The sequence below is a fragment of the Bemisia tabaci genome, chromosome 4 (assembly GCF_918797505.1).
Source record: "Bemisia tabaci chromosome 4, PGI_BMITA_v3".
NCBI classification, from domain to species: Eukaryota; Metazoa; Arthropoda; class Insecta; order Hemiptera; family Aleyrodidae; genus Bemisia; species Bemisia tabaci.
In genome coordinates, this window is record NC_092796.1 from 55956500 (window position 1) to 55975453 (window position 18954).

At 39.4% G+C, this 18954-nt stretch overlaps 1 protein-coding gene across 1 annotated transcript; it reads left to right on the forward strand.

The window, feature by feature from the left end:
• Positions 1 to 577: 577 nt before the first annotated feature.
• Positions 578 to 15853, forward strand: LOC109039334 (facilitated trehalose transporter Tret1). The gene is made up of 5 exons (XM_072299650.1): positions 578 to 721; positions 2724 to 3022; positions 8828 to 9266; positions 10618 to 10965; positions 15732 to 15853. Exons 1-5 carry the CDS (start codon positions 673 to 675, stop codon positions 15851 to 15853), a joined length of 1257 nt encoding a protein of 418 aa, XP_072155751.1. The 5' UTR covers positions 578 to 672.
• Positions 15854 to 18954: the final 3101 nt, after the last annotated feature.

The following is an 18954-nucleotide window of genomic DNA, read 5'->3' on the forward strand; positions in this document are numbered from 1 at the left end:
GAAATAGAGCATCGGAAAGGATGCGCATTGATGACGGCGCAGAGATACAACTATTCGTACTTGATGGATGTCCATGTCGCATCTGCAAAATTGAAGGCGCGATGGCGCGAGGCGTAAACTGAGAACTCGCAATGCGGCGCTCTATGCTGCCAATGAGACATCGCTCTGATTCTGGAGAAAAGGCCCGAACACGTCTCTCCTACTTTCGGCCGTGTTGATACTGAATTTTCTTTTTTAAAAATAATGTCTGATTCTTTTTTTTAAAAAATATGTTTGTAGACATATATCTAAAGCTCGCATGTACCGGTCCTTTATACAACCCGCGGGACACCCGGGCAATTTTCCAGTCAGAAGTTGCAGTTCCTAATTGCAAAATATAGTCCAACTATGCTGCCTTTAAAATCTGTGAAGATGTTATTTCTGAGGAAATGAAACATGCCTGGTCGCAAACTTCCGCGATCTGAATATTATGACGTTATTCTCTAGCGGTGGTTCAACAACCGCCAGATCCGCAAGGATCGTGGTGACTTGCGAAAATAGCTACGTCACAATTGATAATTTCGACGACTGAGCAGGGATCACGATCATCGAGAAAAATTCTCCTCTTCTCATTATCAGTTGGTTTTTGTGTGGAGTCGTCACTATCGAGTGCCTCTGGAGTTGCGGCGAGCCATGTGTCTAGCACTCGGAATAAAGCGTCAGTTGATTGCAGCAGTAGCCTGTAAGTTTATCCCTCTCATTCATATCACGAACTTAAAAGAGAGAAGAAAAAGAACAAAAATTTCTCATGAAGTACGTTAAGGGGAAGAAGGAGAGATGAATTTTCTACTTGTATTGTGAATGATACGGTAGCCATCAGTATTTTGGTTCCAAACAGACCACACAACTCTAGAATACTTGGTAACGGAACTGTGGGGAAAAAACCCGAATTTTTTATGAAGTATCGCAACGTTGTCTTACCTTGCTGAGTTGAGCCTCAAAACACGTCGATTTTAGGGTGTATTCAAACTTTAAGTCCACCCAAGTAGTACAGATTGCAATAAAGAGCAATTAAAAGGAAAAATTATTGCCACTGTATTGCAGTGTTGTGTATTTTGTCTGTTCACTAATTGAAGGGGCTCGTCTCATTGAAATGAAATTGAAATGAGTTACAATTTTTTTGAGATGCAAACGACCTACCTTTCTCGCAAGTTGGACTCGTGTTAATGACCGTTTAAAATCTGCATTTTTTGACCAAACGATGTAAAAATATTGCATTTTCATGGTAAAAATACAATATTTGAGGAGCCGTTGAAGTTAACCCGAATCCACACTTTCTCGCAGCGTATGGCACGCGTTGATGAGAGGTGAATGAATGGAAAAAAGATAGGTTTTTCTCTCGCCGGCTGGCAAAACTAAATAAATGAATGACTTAACTCAAAGTTTATATGCCGCACACAACATCCAAATCTCTGGCGATAAAAGTTATTTTTATAGTCTGTGTCACGCGTGTTCAAATAAAATTCGTGATTATCGCGAATATCAAATTTTCCCAGCGGCGGGCAGTGAATCTCAGTATTACTGATGTCTTCTCTATTTAATCAAACACTTGTCATTGGTTTTTTTTATAATAGTTTTTGTAAAAAGGCTAAAAAGAAGCCTTGTGTAGTTGAAAGAAAAAATAAATAAATACACTTCTGACAACGGCCACATGATTGTAAATGCGAACATAAGATATGGTTTTATCGTTGAATGCTTATTGCCGAATGCTTCAATCATCCGTGGTTACTGAGATCAGAGGTGCCCCGATGATTCACCACGATTGCAAATCGAGGATCGTTCTGAGTAAAAAAAACAGCCTTTTCCCTCCTCTTTTTCTTCCTCCTCCTCCGCCTCCTCCTTTTTCTTCTTCTTCCACCTCTCTATTTCATTAATTTATTTTATTTTTATTTTTTTACTGGAAACCTTGAAATTTACAAACTGCACATTCTAAACACATGTCTTATTTTAGTGAATCCAACCTTTGTTTTAAATAAGAAAAAACAGAGCCAAATTCAAATTCACGAGGTTGACGTATAATTGGACCGCGTTTAGCAAAAAGGAACCAAGCCGCATCAGCTATTGCCGAATTGAACTCGACAATTCTATATTTGACAAAAAAAGTTTTGAGCGGACTCCTTTGAATATTTTTAAGAATTTGCATCGTACTATGCGGAAAATTAACTGAAATTTGCACCAAAATCCGCACAACCGTTTTCATGTAAAAAATTAAATTGCCCAATTAAATTTGGCAATATCTGATGTGGCTTGGTTCCTTTCTGCTAAACGCGGTCCAATTTAAAAGGCAATACATGTAGACGACAGCGGACAGCGCTCACACAACCTCGGATTCCAATGCTTTGTGAGAGGTTGTTTTCTGGCCTACCTTGAAAATTGAAGGCGAAATGGAAATTTCCGTGAGTTAAAGCATTAAATCAACTCTCCCTACTCTAAATTTTCATTTAGTAAACGCTTGCAAGCTATTGATTTTTTTTATTTTATTTTATTTTTTATTTTTATTTTTATTTTTATGGGATGTGTTTAATCCCCACGAGTGATATCAAAATGAGCTCGCTCACACTGTATTTCTTCCGATTCCGAATCCTGACCCCCCAGAAGATGTGAGCGAGTAGCAAATTAATGAAAAATCATAGATAAATAAAAGCTACTGATGTTGTGCTCTTAATTTTTTTAATGTGCCACAGGCGCTTTGGCAACGCTAGTGGGAGGTATGATAAATGGCTGGCCGGCTCCCACGTTGAAAAAACTGCGTCAGCCCGGGTCCCCGATCCACCTGACGACCGAACAGGAGACATGGCTCGTCACCGCGCTTCACGTCGGGACCCTCCTCAGTCCTTTTCCCGCCGGGTTCATGATGAACAAACTCGGTCGCAAGGCCAGTCTCCTTGCTCTCGGGGTCTTGCCCGTCATCTCCTTCGGCCTCATCTACCTCAGCACCACTCCCGAGATGCTCATACTGGCCCGACTTTTTGCTGGACTCTGGGTAATTTATCATTCATTTCGGTGGCCCCTTCTCGATAATCGCTGAGCGATAAGACATACTCTCAGGTAAGCGTGTGCGTTCGGCTGGATCTAGTGGCCTGGTTACACGCTCAAATTTCCGTCAAATTCCGATCAAAATGATGACCAAGATGGCGGTCGAGAGTTATCTAGATTGATGAGTAAAATTAATTAAAACAGCGTGTTGATTGAAATAAGCATGATATAAGCACGGCTGTGTGGAAATCAGATGAAGGATGAGCCCCACAGTTCCATCATCTACCATCAAATTTTTGCAGGCCGCAGAAATTTGATGGTAGATGGTGCGCACCAGTCACCATTTGATCGGAAATTGATGGAAATTTGAGCGTGTGACCAGCACTTAGGGCTACTTGAGTGATGTTGATCAGCAATAAAAAATCAGTATAATGTAATGCCGGCTTAACATGATATCAGTATGATAACATGTCTGCAGGGAAACCAGAATGATATCAGTATGATATAGCAAGCACAGAATATAAGTGTTAGGGGTTATCCCCTAAAAGTGTGGACGCAACATTTGGGTTAGTAACCTAATTTATTGGGGTACTGCCACAATTAATTTGAGGTGTCCAAGTTGGGACTTGATCCAAGTGAGATATCGCGCTCATACGGATTGCATTTTGCAAAAAGGAACCAAAAGCATTCCAATGTCGCTAAGATTGTGCAAATGAGTTTACCTTGCAAATATAAACACTGATCACCCAAACAAATTTTATCTTAACTCCCAATAACTATAAATTCAAGACGAAAATTGGTCACTTTAATTTTTGTGCACAATTCCAGTAACTTCATTGCAAAGATTGTAAGTTGCACAATACTAGCAATATTGGAATGCTCTTGGTTCCTTTTTGCATAATGCAATTGATATCACACTGATATCGATGACCTGGCCAAAGTACGAAACCACATATCTCCGTTTGCGACGTTGCAGACTTCTTGTTACGTAAACTTTACTGTTTCCTTGGAAAACTAGTCAACGTGATTCCTTGAAAAACACCCTTGATTTTTTTTAATCAGTAGCAGCATATTCTGTAGACATCACCTCGAAAAAATAGAATAGGAGCGGACAATTTGAAACACAGCAGTAGAGATGCGTGGTTTTGTACTTTAGCCATCGATATGTTGATATTATACTAATATGCCGATATCATACCAATTCCTGGTAAACATTGGCGATAGAACTTGCGTTTCAAAATACCGTAGGAGCTCTTATGATCGACTGAAGAAGGCGATAGAAAATTATATAGCTGGCTGTAGAAAGTGGAATAAATCATACGGCCGGGCTACACGAAGCGATAAAAAATTATACAGCCGGGCTATAGTTCCTATCGCCGGGCTTTACACTTTATCGCCTGGCTGTTGCTTTTTCGCCATCGGCTATAAAAGGCTATGAGTAATTGTGTAGAAATGCGTGTGCTTTGTAAATCCTTAAGTTTGTACGGAATCACCTTAATCTTTACAAAACGCACATTATATTTTCCTCTACTACATATTTTTTTCTCATCAATTAAAATGAGAATAATCCATACAGAGTGTGCAAACATTTCAAAGATCATGAGTTGAAAAACGCTGACTCTACGAGATTAAATATTAGAGCCTAACACAAAGCGGAGCGGCGGCGCACTGGCGCCTACAAACCTAACAGGGATACTTCACGCATTGCGCAATGCGTGAAGTATCCCTGTTAGGTTTGAAGGCGCCAATGCGCGTTTCGCGGTGGCTGCCCGCCCGCCGCGCGGCGCCGCAGCGTACCACGGCGCTTGAAGCAACTGTTTCACAACAGAGGTATTGCACAGTATCATACGAAATTGCAGGCGCTCTAACATGTTAGGAATGGCAGGCATCCTTCAAAAGTACCGAGCTTTCCTCTCAAAATAAATCAAGATACTACCGCCCAAAAAGAGAGCGGTAGTCCAAAAACTCACTAAGTCCTAGCATCCGTAATTAGTAACGTTTAGCATACACTTTATCGCCAGGCTGTTGCTTAGTCGCCATCGGCTATAAAAGGCTATAAGAAATTGTGTTGCCGGCTAGAGAAGCTATTGGAAATCTTACAGCCGGCTGTAGGTCTATGGTATTTTGGAACACAGATTCTATTGCCAATTTTTATCAGGGATATCAAATCGGAGAATCGGCCTATATACATACATTATGATATCATGCTGATCGACTTTACTAGGGATCGTCCAACAGTGGCACGGTTAGCAAAGAGTAAACAAGAGTCGCAATACAAATTGAGAGCTGAGTGGCACCCCGCGCCCCCTACCTTTTACGAGTCGTTTCTGATTGGCCATTCTGCCTGGTGTCCACTTGCTGGGGCCCTCATGAAAAATAACACGGGGCTTATTTTGCATCGAAAATATCTCGAAAACAAGGACAAAACGCGTCGGAGATTTCAAAAATTAACTCTCCAGATTTTTTTGAAGAGATTGATGGGTAATGCAGGACATTTTTTCCTCAAATACACTTAACTCGACCTGGAATTTAACTTGAGTAACTTCAAGTTGAAAAAAAAAAAAAAATCCAGGTCCAGCTATTTGGTCAGCTATTTGGTGTGTTTGAGAGAAAAGTGTTATGCATTACCCATCTTCAGAAAAATCTGAGGAGTTAATTTTTGAAATCTTGGACGTGTAAAATCCTTGTTTTCGAGAAATTTTTGATTAAAAATAAGCCCCGTGTTATTTTTTACATGGATCACAGCAATTGGGTGGGCACTATGATCAAAGGCGACTCGTAAAAGTAGGGGGTGCCACGGTGCTGCGATATTTACAGGGTGTCCTAGAGTTCATGATTAAAGAAGGGTATCGAAGTCTTTTCAATAACGATATATAGACTTACAACGCCTTTTCACGGATATTGAAGGAAATTGATTACGTGGGAGCCGACTTCCTTTAGACTGCATGCAAGAATAAAGACGTGTACGGGAGCAGATATTTAAACTCTCCGATGAATTTTTCAGATTTTTATCGAAAGAGCTCCTTGATTACATCTGCGGCTGAAAAAGAAAAGTGGAGAACTTGTAAAAATGCGTCACTAAATATGTATGCGGCATCTATAAGTGTGTTTACATAATATGCAGCTTATCCATTTGAATTGCAACGTTGTCAAGATGGTGCAAATTTCTGGGCCTGCATAGTCAATGAGCCATATTGATGGCTAAGGAACGATACCGCCTATCTGCAAACTGACGATTTTGCAGGACAAAGAAGAAACTCGGTGCATAACGTTTGCGCACACTTTTTTTACCGATAACGTTTGCGCACACTTTTCACGAATATCATTTGCGCACACTTTTTACCGATAACGTTTGCGCACACTGCACTATTTGGCAACGCTGCAATGATGCTCCAGTAGTATCGCTTCGTGATAAGACAATTCAACGGACGGATAATTTATAAACGGACGAGGGGAAATTTTCATTTAAATAAATTCCAATAAGCAATCAATAAGTAAATGAATAAATAAGTTAATAAGAAGAAAATAGAAAATGAAGAAAGTTAAGAAAATAAGATATATGGTTACTCACAGATTTTTCGCTGTTACTATCATCATCCGAATGTCTACGAAACCTCTCAACAATTTTTTAACACTCAGAATATAGTGTCTTTGAAAATTAAATCTGTGCGAAATGATGAGGTGTTCACTAAACGGAATGATCAACAAAAAAAAAGATGATGAAATTATTGTTTTAACCAATTCGTATCTCGATAAGGACCTGAAAATTACGGAGTTTCTGGAAATGGTTCGTGAAGTTAAATACCCCGACAAAAATGATTCAGACGAAGAAAATAACCCGGAGGCTGTAAATGACTCTTTCAATGCAGACGAGCCTGATGAATTCATTTCTGAAAATGGTGCTGATGAAACTTGCTCTTCAAATGCAACCTGCCCTAAAAACAGCCCTAAAACCCGTCCTTGCACTAAAGATGGTTCCGGTGAAGACAGTCACAGCATTTTTAGCTGAAGTAACAGCGAAAAATCTGTGAGTAACCATGTACCTTATTTTCTTAACTTTCTTCATTTAATTTCTATTTTCTTCTTATTAACTTATTTATTCATTTACTTATTGATTGCTTATTGGAATTTATTTAAATGAAAATTTCCCCTCGTCCGTTTATAAATTATCCGTCCGTTGAATTGTCTTATCACGAAGCGATACTACTGGAGCATCATTGCAGCGTTGCCAAATAGTGCAGTGTGCGCAAACGTTATCGGTAAAAAGTGTGCGCAAATGATATTCGTGAAAAGCGTGCGCAAACGTTATCGGTAAGAAAAGTGTGCGCAAACGTTATGCAGCCAAGAAACTTCGCCATTTTTGCAATTTTGTAGTTAGATTTGCAACTTTGTTAATACATTACAGCGTCTTTACAGCGCTCCCATGTGGAATTGAAAGAAACTAAGAACATCAGCTTCCGTATTTAATCCTGAATAATGCGGCAAAGTCGCTAACTCGTTTTCACCAAAATTGTCAGTTAGGTGGTATTGTGCCATAGCCCTCGATATGCATTCTTACACTTCAATGAATATTCTCGGGAATGTCTTGTACGACGATCGTAAGCATGGAGCTCTAACCAGAGGAGAGTGGATGAAGTTGAGTACCTACTGTACAAACAATATGTAATTCTCGTCGGCTGAGAGCAGTTTAAAGTCAAGGCTTGACTCTGGGAGTGATGATGGTTCTAGATGCAAAAAGAATTGTAAATTAAATTCTCAAGTGTCCATGGTCGGGTGACATGATGATATCTTCAAGATTTCAAGGGTACCTGCAATAATGTTTTCATAATTGTGTACTCTAACCAATGCTGTCAATTTTACAACATTTATATTCACTTTTTTTTCATTTGTGCAAGATGTATTACATTGATTTGCACGGTAATATGGAAGCAATTTCTCATCAATGAAATGAATAATACAGATAAGCCGTATTCTAAAACAAGGGAGCGGGATTACTGCTATCATAGGAAGAGACCTTTTTAGGGTTCGGCTTACACTACTGGTCCAATAAAGGATGACAGATCTCATTCTTCTAATGTCTGAAAGAGTCATTTGAATCCAACGCTTCGAAATGTGCCAAGTCCTTGTTATTTTGTCACTTTTGCTTGGTCTGGAAAGGGATACACTAATAATACTCTATCTTTTCGCCCACTCTTGTGTGTTTTTATCTCCATAAATTACAGAAAAAATGTATTCCCTCAAATTTTTTTGCGTTAATGAATTTTTTGTTTTACAACGAATTCAAAAATACCTCCTGGTGAATATATTGCGAATCTGGAAACGAAAAGATTTACGAAATTCACTTAGGTCGTATTTTTGGAGCTATTTCATGTTTCTCAGTCACATCTTCTGGCCTTAATAATCTAACGCTAGTGTTTGGCATGAGAACACTGGAAAGAAAACACATTGGATCTAGAGTTCAGACTCTTGAAAACATCGACAAGAAAAGATACTCTTGATTCAATCGGATTTTTGCTTAAATCAAGAACCAAGCCTCTTAATTTGAGCGGATTTCCTTTTGATTTAAGCTTAAATCTGATTGAATCAAGAGTATTTTTTCTTGTCAATGTTTTCAAGAGTCTGGACTCTAGATCCAATGTGTTTTTTTCCAGTGTCGCCTGATCGTCATAAGAACGTATCTACATTTCGCGATGAAGCCTGTAGTAGATAAAACTCAATGCTCTTCCAGGCTCATTTCTAAATGTAGTTATGTCCTTTTGCCAGGCAAGCGAGGATTATCCTACCACTATGATTCTCTTCTCCGCATCCTCAGATCGGAGGGAGCCACACGGTGGTGCCGATCTACATCGCGGAGATCAGCGAGCCGGAGGTGCGGGGGATCTTGAGCGCGCTGAATCAGGTGCTGAGTTTCCTGGGCAACATCCTCGTCTACGCGGTGGGCCCGTACGTGTCCATCAGGAGCACCGCCGTGTTCTGCGGCGCCGTGGCCGTCATCTTCCTCGTCCTCTTCGCGTCCTGCCCGGAGTCGCCCTACTTCCACATCATACGCGGGCACCCCGAGCGAGCCGTCACCTCCCTCATCTGGCTCCGGGGCGGCCCGCCCACCCCCGCCGAGCTCGGCGCCATCCGAGGGTATCTCGCCGCCCGAGGCGGCCATGGGTGGCGGAGGATCACTGATTTGCTCACCACCCCGGAGAACCGCAAGGCTTTCGTCATCGTCGAGGTGCTCAGTGGCTTGGATCGACTTTCAGGTGCGTCCAGCGGGCTCATTATTAAACTTGATACACACACTGGAAAAAACACATTGTATCTAGAGTCCAGACTCTTGAAAACATTGACAAGAAAAAATACTCTTGATTCAATCGGATTTTTGCTTGAATCAAAAAGAAATCCGCTTAAATTAAGAGGCTTTGCTTTTGATTTAAGCTAGATTCTGATTGAATCAAGAGTCCTTTTTCTTGTCGATGTTTTTAAGAGTCTGGACTGTAGATCCAATGTGGTTTTTTTTTTTTCCAGTGTGCCGTGATACCGAAGAGAGAAGTAAGTGCATGCTGGGATGAACCTCGAGACACATTAAAGTATATTCTGATCATGGATCATACAGGAATGCCTTACTGCTCTCTTCGCTATCACGGCAGTTATGGTGTTGATGCTTTCGATTCCAAATGGATATGAATTAAATATCAATGACCGGGGAAGATTTATTGATGTTATTATATGAATCAGTGAGTTCGAAAACACACCAACTCGGAAAAAAAATATTCAGGAAACACCTAAAACTGCGCAGCGGGCGAAGAAGTTAGTTTAAGAAAATGTTTTTTGATGCCAAAGGACAAGTACTTAGAGACTTTGTAAAGCACCAAGTTGAAATCGATACACCATGTTTGATGACAGAGAATTAAGCTTTCAAAAATTTCCGAGTTGGTGTGTTTTCGTTCTCACCGACTTTCAGAAGATACTGATTTTTCATAGTTCGTCTTGAAAAGTGTATATTTTTTGACCTGAATAACGCTTGAATATTTATATAACTTGTTGGTACAAGGTATACTGAACCGAAAAAAACCCCGCAAAATCGGATGGTCATCCGTTTCCCTTGAAATGGCAAAAAATTGGTATTTCCAATGAAATACTTGGATTCTTCCCTTTTTCCGTCGTTGTTTCGAGCACTTCCGATTGCAATTTAGAAAATTCCTTTTGCGTGCAGATGCTTCTATCCATAAGTGTTACTAAACCGTAAAAAAGTGCAAATTGAAAAAAAACCCGAGTTGGTGTGTTTTCGAACTCACTGCTTCATAAAGGGTAAAAAGTTTTCAGCAAGGGATGCGGTGCAGAGCCCAGAGACAAGAGACCTTCCACTAGTATCTGGGCCATGGTGCGGAAGCTTTTACTTTCGGGACTTGAGCATTCTACTGTTGACTTACCTACATGGTTGATGTTCAACAACGTGTCGGCAGTTTCGTTTCGCAAACAAGCCGAAAATGGCCGAAGTTTAGGAAACTTGTTTGGCTCATGACGTCACCCGAAGCTCATCATCGACCATGTGGGTAGGTCAACAGCCGAAATTAGGGTGATGACTGTTGCTCCCTTATAATTGTCCATAAGGAACTGTTGAATCCCCGGATAGTAAAAGCTCCCGCTTGTCGCCAAGAGGTCAGTGGAGGGTGTCTTGTCTCTGGCAGAGCCTCAGCGATCTGAAGTCTTTGGAAATAATTTTGATTTTGGTTTTTGGGACTTTGCAGTTCGGCTACGAGAATCATACGGTGTACTGCGGGACGAAGACTGCCGTGGACGGAATGACGCGGGCGATGACGCTGGAGCTGGGCAAACACAACGTCCGCGTCAACTGCGTCTGTCCGGTCGTCGTCCTCACTCCGCTGGGTCGGCAGTGGTGGTCGGAACCCAGTCGGGCCGAACCTATGCTCAATAGGATTCCATTGGGTAGATTTGCAGGTTCGTACCTAGTAACTCAAGCGAGTTTATCAACTAATTTTAAAAACAAAAATATGAAAATTTAAATGTTACATAGATATAAGGGTTTCAGGACATTTTGTCGGTGGTGGACAGAACCCAGTCGGGCCGAACCTATGCTCAATAGGATTCCATTGGGTAGATTTGCAGGTTCGTACCTAGTAACTCAAGCGAGTTTATCAACTAATTTTAAAAACAAAAATATGAAAATTTAAATGTTACATAGATATAAGGGTTTCAGGACATTTTGTCGGTGGTGGACAGAACCCAGTCGGGCCGAACCTATGCTCAATAGGATTCCATTGGGTAGATTTGCAGGTTCGTACCTAGTAACTCAAGCGAGTTTATCAACTAATTTTAAAAACAAAAATATGAAAATTTAAATGTTACATAGATATAAGGGTTTCAGGACATTTTGTCGGTGGTGGACAGAACCCAGTCGGGCCGAACCTATGCTCAATAGGATTCCATTGGGTAGATTTGCAGGTTCGTACCTAGTAACTCAAGCGAGTTTATCAACTAATTTTAAAAACAAAAATATGAAAATTTAAATGTTACATAGATATAAGGGTTTCAGGACATTTTGTCGGTGGTGGACAGAACCCAGTCGGGCCGAACCTATGCTCAATAGGATTCCATTGGGTAGATTTGCAGGTTCGTACCTAGTAACTCAAGCGAGTTTATCAACTAATTTTAAAACAAAAATATGAAAATTTAAATGTTACATAGATATAAGGGTTTCAGGACATTTTGTCGGTGGTGGACAGAACCCAGTCGGGCCGAACCTATGCTCAATAGGATTCCATTGGGTAGATTTGCAGGTTCGTACCTAGTAACTCAAGCGAGTTTATCAACTAATTTTAAAAACAAAAATATGAAAATTTAAATGTTACATAGATATAAGGGTTTCAGGACATTTTGTCGGTGGTGGACAGAACCCAGTCGGGCCGAACCTATGCTCAATAGGATTCCATTGGGTAGATTTGCAGGTTCGTACCTAGTAACTCAAGCGAGTTTATCAACTAATTTTAAAAACAAAAATATGAAAATTTAAATGTTACATAGATATAAGGGTTTCAGGACATTTTGTCGGTGGTGGACAGAACCCAGTCGGGCCGAACCTATGCTCAATAGGATTCCATTGGGTAGATTTGCAGGTTCGTACCTAGTAACTCAAGCGAGTTTATCAACTAATTTTAAAAACAAAAATATGAAAATTTAAATGTTACATAGATATAAGGGTTTCAGGACATTTTGTCGGTGGTGGACAGAACCCAGTCGGGCCAGACCTATGCTCAATAGGATTCCATTGGGTAGATTTGCAGGTTCGTACCTAGTAACTCAAGCGAGTTTTTCAACTAATTTTAAAAACAAAAATATGAAAATTTAAATGTTACGTAGATATAAGGGTTTCAGGACATTTTGTCAGTGGTGGTCAGAACCCAGTCGGGCCAAACCGATGCTCAATAGGATTCCATTGGGCAGATTTGCAGGTTCGTACCTAGTAACTCAAGCGAGTTTTTGAACTGATCTTAAAAAACAAAAATATGAAAATTTAAATGTTACGTAGATATAAGGGTTTCAGGACATTTTGTCAGTGGTGGTCAGAACCCAGTCGGGCCAAACCGATGCTCAATAGGATTCCATTGGGTAGATTTGCAGGTTCGTACCTAGTAACTCAAGCGAGTTTTTGAACTAATTTTAAAAAACAAAAATATGAAAATTTAAATGTTACGTAGATATAAGGGTTTCAGGACACTTTGACAGTGGTGGTCAGAACCCAGTCGGGCCAAACCGATGCTCAATAGGATTCCATTGGGTAGATTTGCAGGTTCGTACCTAGTAACGATAAAGTACAAAAACATAGCCCGAAATATAGAGGAGGAGATTTAATCAAAATATGGGTAAACAAGGCTAAAAAATGATTAAAACACTAAAAGGCAGGACGTTTCGAGCTTTTACCAGCTCATTTTAGTAGGAGCAGGGGTTGCCTACCCATCTTCCACATTAGTTGGTGTGTAGGCGGCCACTATGTCTGCCTCGGATGTTCGGTGCTGAATTCCAGTGGTTACGTGATAACGGCTGGGGTCAGGTCGCCATTAAATTTTTACTTGTTTTTATGTGTTTTTGCAGCTGAAAATGAGCTGGTAACAGCTCGAAACGTCCTGCCTTTTAGTGTTTTAATCATTTTTTAGCCTTGTTTACCCATATTTTAATTAAATCTCCTCTTTATTTGTACCTAGTCACTCAAGTGAGTTTTTAAACTGATTTTAAAAAACAAAATATGAAAATTTAAATGTTACATAGATATAAGGGTTTCAGGACATTTTGTCAACGATTTTTTGTCCGCGCACCGTTTTTGTCCAGTAGTTTACGCCCACACGTAAAATAAGCAGCAGTGACTTGGTCCAAGCGTTATATTTCAGTCGGTATGTAAAATTATATTGACAATATGGAAATGAGAAATTGAGAGAGAGAGAGAGGTGTTGTTATGGTCGCTCATTTTCTAAATGAAATGTTATTACTTTCTCCTTTTGAATCATATTTTTAAATTGTCATTGGTGAATATTTGGTTTTATTTCTATCCTTAAAATATTCGATGTACAATATACCTTATACCTATATGTATAGGTGCTTTTTTTATTTTTTTAATTTTTTCTTTACGAAATTATTACTTCATTTTGAAAACATTTATATTTCTAAAACGTGACAAATATTTGTAAAACCTTTTCCAAGCGACATTAATCTCAATGAGCCGCAGTTGTGCCGACAGAAACTGCAAAAATGAATAAAAGAGGGAAAAAACCAAGAAGCACGCAATCTTAAGTTTTAACCCATTTGCACATCGATCTTTTAGAGTCAAATACGTCAAATTTTGAGCGTTTGGTTGCACGTACACCTCGCTGCAGCACAATAAAAGCACAAAATGTAAAATAAAAAAAAAATTAAAGTGTTTTGGAAATCATTAAATTTGACACGGAACCACCAATATTTAAAAAACACACATTATATTATTATTCTCCTTTGATAAATTGATACATATTTTTTTCCCATCAATTTAAATGAGAATAATCAATGCAGAGTGTGCAAACATTTCAAAATCATGAGTTAAAAAACGCTGACTATGCGAGTATAAATACCTATTAAAGCCTAACAGAGCGGAGCGGCGTGCTGCCAGCGCGAGAGGCTCACTGGCGCCTACAAACCTAAGTGGATACTTCACGCATTGCACGAAATGCGCATTGGCGCCTACAAACCTAAGTGAATACTTCACGCATTGCACGAAATGCGCATTGGCGCCTACAAACATAAGTGGATACTTCACGCATTGCACAATGCTTGAAGTATCCACTTAGGTTTGTAGGCGCCAATGCGCATTTCGCGCTGGCCGCCCGCCCGCCGTGCGGCGGCTCCTGAAGCAACTATTTCACAACAGAGGTGTTGCACAGTATTACATGAAATTGAACGTATTAAGAATGACAGGCATCCTTTAAAAGTACAGATCTTTCCTCGCAAAATAAATCAAGATACTTATCATACACAGAAAAAATCTAAGAGCCTTTAGCCGAGGCAAATATAGAGGTTTATCTGGTTCAGGTATGACAAGGTGGGAATTTCTTGATGGATAATTAAGTCCTGTTACACCAAAGAGGTGTAGAGAGTTTTAGTCAATTTTGTCTCATGGAATTGACGCTCCCCCATTTTTACCAAAACTCTCAACTATATATTATTCTCCGTTGGACCAAACAGACAAAACAAAAAAACAAGCAACCCCTCATTCTTCCAAGACATTATACATTTTCATCCAAAAACGTCGTGAGCAATTGTCGTTTGTATTTACATGTGGGCCAATTAACTTTGGGTCTCAACTGGCACATGGACCAAAACTCCCGTGCCGAAAAAACGCGTGGACGTAAATTATACTTGAAAAAAAAAACAAGGTGCGCGGACAAAAAATCGTTGACGAAATGTCCTATAACTGATATAAGTCGCTTTATAGCAATCCTTGGCGCTCTACGACAGGAACCTCCCCTGCCCTCTGTCGAACCATAATCCTTCGGGCATCGAGCACGTTAAAATTTCTGTTTCAATCCCGCCCCTCCAACCTCTCATTGGGCGTCCTCAACGCCTTCTCCCAGGAGGAACCCAATCAAGGACCTTAAATTTAAATTTTCAGGATTTTCAAAATCCAAATAAGTTTTTGAAAATCCGTCAATTAGAACCTGAAAAAAGTGTACCTTAGCATCAGTATATAATTTATTCGGTGAAAGCATCAGAGACTGTCGATTCCCCTTGAAAAAAAAAAAAAAAAAAAAAAAAAAAAAAAAAAAAAAACTAAAGCAGGAGCGGAGATTAAACATAGCGAACGAGATACGTGGATTGGAAGTCTCACCGTTGATATATTCGGGTTTTTTCAAAACTAGCCGGAAACAGTGGTTCCTTTTTGCAAAACGAGGCAGAATTATTAATCTAACACTGTAACCACGCGGTTTATTTGAGAATAATGAAGATTTTGGGTGATGATTATTGACAGACAAACACGAAAGAAGTCGACTATGATTCACTTGATACAACGATAAATTCATACGAGGAAACATAAAAAGTAATCTACGTCAAATTGGTGTTGGGCCGTGAAATAAGAGAAAACTAGTCAAAGCATTCAAGGTACTTAAAATAGCGGTTGAAAGTTGTGCTAACTTCAAAAATCTCCATTCTGATTGTTAATGCAATTTTATTTGATTTTGCAGAGATTGAGGACATTGTGAACCCGGTACTGTTTCTGCTGACTGATAATGCCAGTATGATCAACGGGGCTCGATTGCCCGTGGACGGCGGTCACACCACCGCTCCCTTTCATTGCTCTGAATGACAATTTTGACCAAAAAAATACATGTTTAATGTTTATAGTAAGAGCTATTCATATACTTTAGGCGTTTTGAGAATGTAACCGTTCATTTTGAGGACAGATTTGATGACGAGGACTTGTTGCTTAAAGGCTTTGTTTTTATGTCCATGCTTAAGCCTTACCACAAATGGACGTATTTAGATCGAAATAATTTATCTTCATCGTGACTTGGACCCTGAGACCCATAAGGGTACATAGATGGCGGGGCCCATGCCATAATAGAGATAATGGAGATGTTGCATGTGTGAGGAATTTTCGATTTGACCATTGATACTTTTGTAAAAGTTCGCGAGAAACACGATGGTGCCACTAGTTTTCTCTGAAATCGACTCCCAAGCTCAAAAAAAGCTCTCAAGTTGAGGCCAAAATGGAGGCAATATCACACGCTATCCTGAGAGTCCACCTCTGCATCAAGACAAACTCTCCATGCAAAGATTGGGAGCAGATACATTGACAGGGCTGCCACTTTATTTGGAGACTCTAAAACTGAAAACACGGCATCACTGCTAATGTATTTGCTCCCTACCTTTGCATGGAGAGTTTGTCTTGATGTAGAGGTGGACTCTCAGGATAGCGTGGGATATCCCCTCCATTTTGGTCTCAACTTGAGAGCTTTTTTTGAGCTTGGGAGTTAATTTCAGAGAAAACCAGTGGCATCATCGTGTTTCTTGCGAACTTTTACATAAGAATCCATAGTCAAATCGCAAATTCCTCACACATGCAACATCTCCATTTCCTTTGATTTAAATACATTCAAAATGGGGGTCATGAGCGTTAGATGTCGAGACGGAAGCCCTTGCCTTGGAAAAAAAATTTTCTGAATCTTAATCAGAGGCAAACTATCGCATAAACTTAGGTCTTTTTCCCAAAACTTTAAATGTAGATTCCTCCCCCGAAGACACGCCGCACCTAGGCAATACCGGGGAAAACAAACTCACCTGAAAACCGAAAGGAGACAGAGGATCTCCAACAACCCAAATTAATTTTAAGTTAGACAATAAGCTTCTATGGGACAGGGGGGAATTAACTTTAAAATGTACTTAGGATCTTTAAATTTAAAATGTACACACAGGCCTTCGGGTGAAACACTGTCTCGTTTCATTCCACCTTGTCAACAAATCAAATAAAATAATTGTTTATTGAAAAAAAAAAAAAAAAAAAAAAAAAAAAAAATGTAGATTGCTCTCTTCTGGTGAATTACGTCCAACTTTCTTGTATATTGATCTCTATCGTTAAAACTTGTACAATTTCTAAATATTTTAGTATCACTTATACTGTTATACTATATGAATAAATAGCAATAAGACTTTAAACTTCAGTGGACTCAATCCTTCTCGGATTATTCAGCTTATTTATTGTGTTTATAATTGCTTGTCTAGGTTTGTATGATCTCCTATTCAATGCAATCTCTTATATCAGAGAAACATTTGACCGGTTACTTTCGAAATTAGTTCTAAGCATACCTCTTCGTCAGGTCCTATATCGATGATGCAAATTCGAAACCAAGTATCTCGGTTTGTGATGTTGCAGACTTCCTGCCATACTTCATTTTTTAAATGGAGAGCAACTCCATGTCAATCTTAAAAACTTCCGTGATTTTTCTTCTCTGTGCGAGGTAAACTCTGAAAAGACTTCAAGGAGCGATGTTGATTTGTTCTTCTTTAAAAAATAAAGCAGGTTTTTAAAAACGGCGGTAACGAGGTACGTGATTTGGGAGTTTCACCGTCCACATATTACTGACTCGTTTGAGGAATTCATGCCCCTATAACGTGGGATTGGCACGGACGTGCTTCGCGATGTATCGATTGATCTGCCATTTAAACCTATGGAAAAGGATCGATTAACAGGGTGTTCGCTACGAACACCTGAATAAAAGATTCTTTAACATAGCTTCAAACGAGGATATATCTATACATCGATCAATCGATCATTCACGCCTCGTCTCTGTGACGCGGACTAATTTGCTCTAAACTTAATGTTAGATCTCACGATTTCTTAGTCTCTTTTAAATATTTTAAGTGGATTTTGACCTTAATCGAGATATTCCACAAAGTCCGCAAACAAAATGCGATACAGCAGGATAATAATTGCGCGTTTCCTGCATGGAATGAACAAAGACAATCCATTAATTTAGCTGATTGCGTGATGTTTAAAACAGAGAGACAATGCAATAGCTTATCGGAGTTTTCAGCTCTTGATTTCGAGCCCTCATTCGTTGAAGTTTTTGTTGCTGAAAAACGTAAACTATCTCTTATTCTACGAAGTGCTAGGAAAATGAGGTTTTATTTTGTCTCTAAAGCTTTATTTAACTTTTGTTTTTATTTATTTATTTTTCTTTATTACAAATTTTGAAACTTCAGCAACACTCTTCAATATGTATATTCACTTGAAATGATTGATGCCAGCATTTTAGCGTCGCTAGGAGTTTTTCACTGTGTTCTGTCCTTCTTGCTTCCGGACCCAAGCTGACTTAAATGATAGAAATTTATCCGAAAAAGGCTTTAGCATCCCCAGAAGACGATATTATGAATTTTGAATTAGGTAACCAAAAAATGAGAGTACACCGAAAAAAAAATATCGGTGTATTTACTAAGAAAAGGGTAAAATTACCAAGAATTCAGGGTTCTATTTGATCCCAGTTTTTTCTTGGTTAAAATTACCATTTATGAAATTGGTAATTTTACCAAGAATCTCGGTAAAATTATTGAACTTTCTCGGTAATTTTACTGCACCTTGGTAAAAACGCCAATATTTTTTATCGTCTGTGGTAGAATTACCGAGGTGAAATGGCAAAGTTACCGGGAATTGATTACCAATAAAAGTGGTATTCTTACCTGAAAAAACAGTAAAAATACCGGTTTATAGGTAAGCTTACCAGTCTGTCTTGGTAAAATTACCAAAAATTGGTAAAAAAAGTGAGATGGTAAAGGTACCAACGGACCTTCGTAAAAACGCCGAGAATTTTTTTTCAGTGTGGTCGATATTTTTGCCTATATTTGCTCTTGGAGCTGTTAAGACTCTCCAGTGGGAGGGATGATACGCCCCCTGTCAACTATAAAGATACG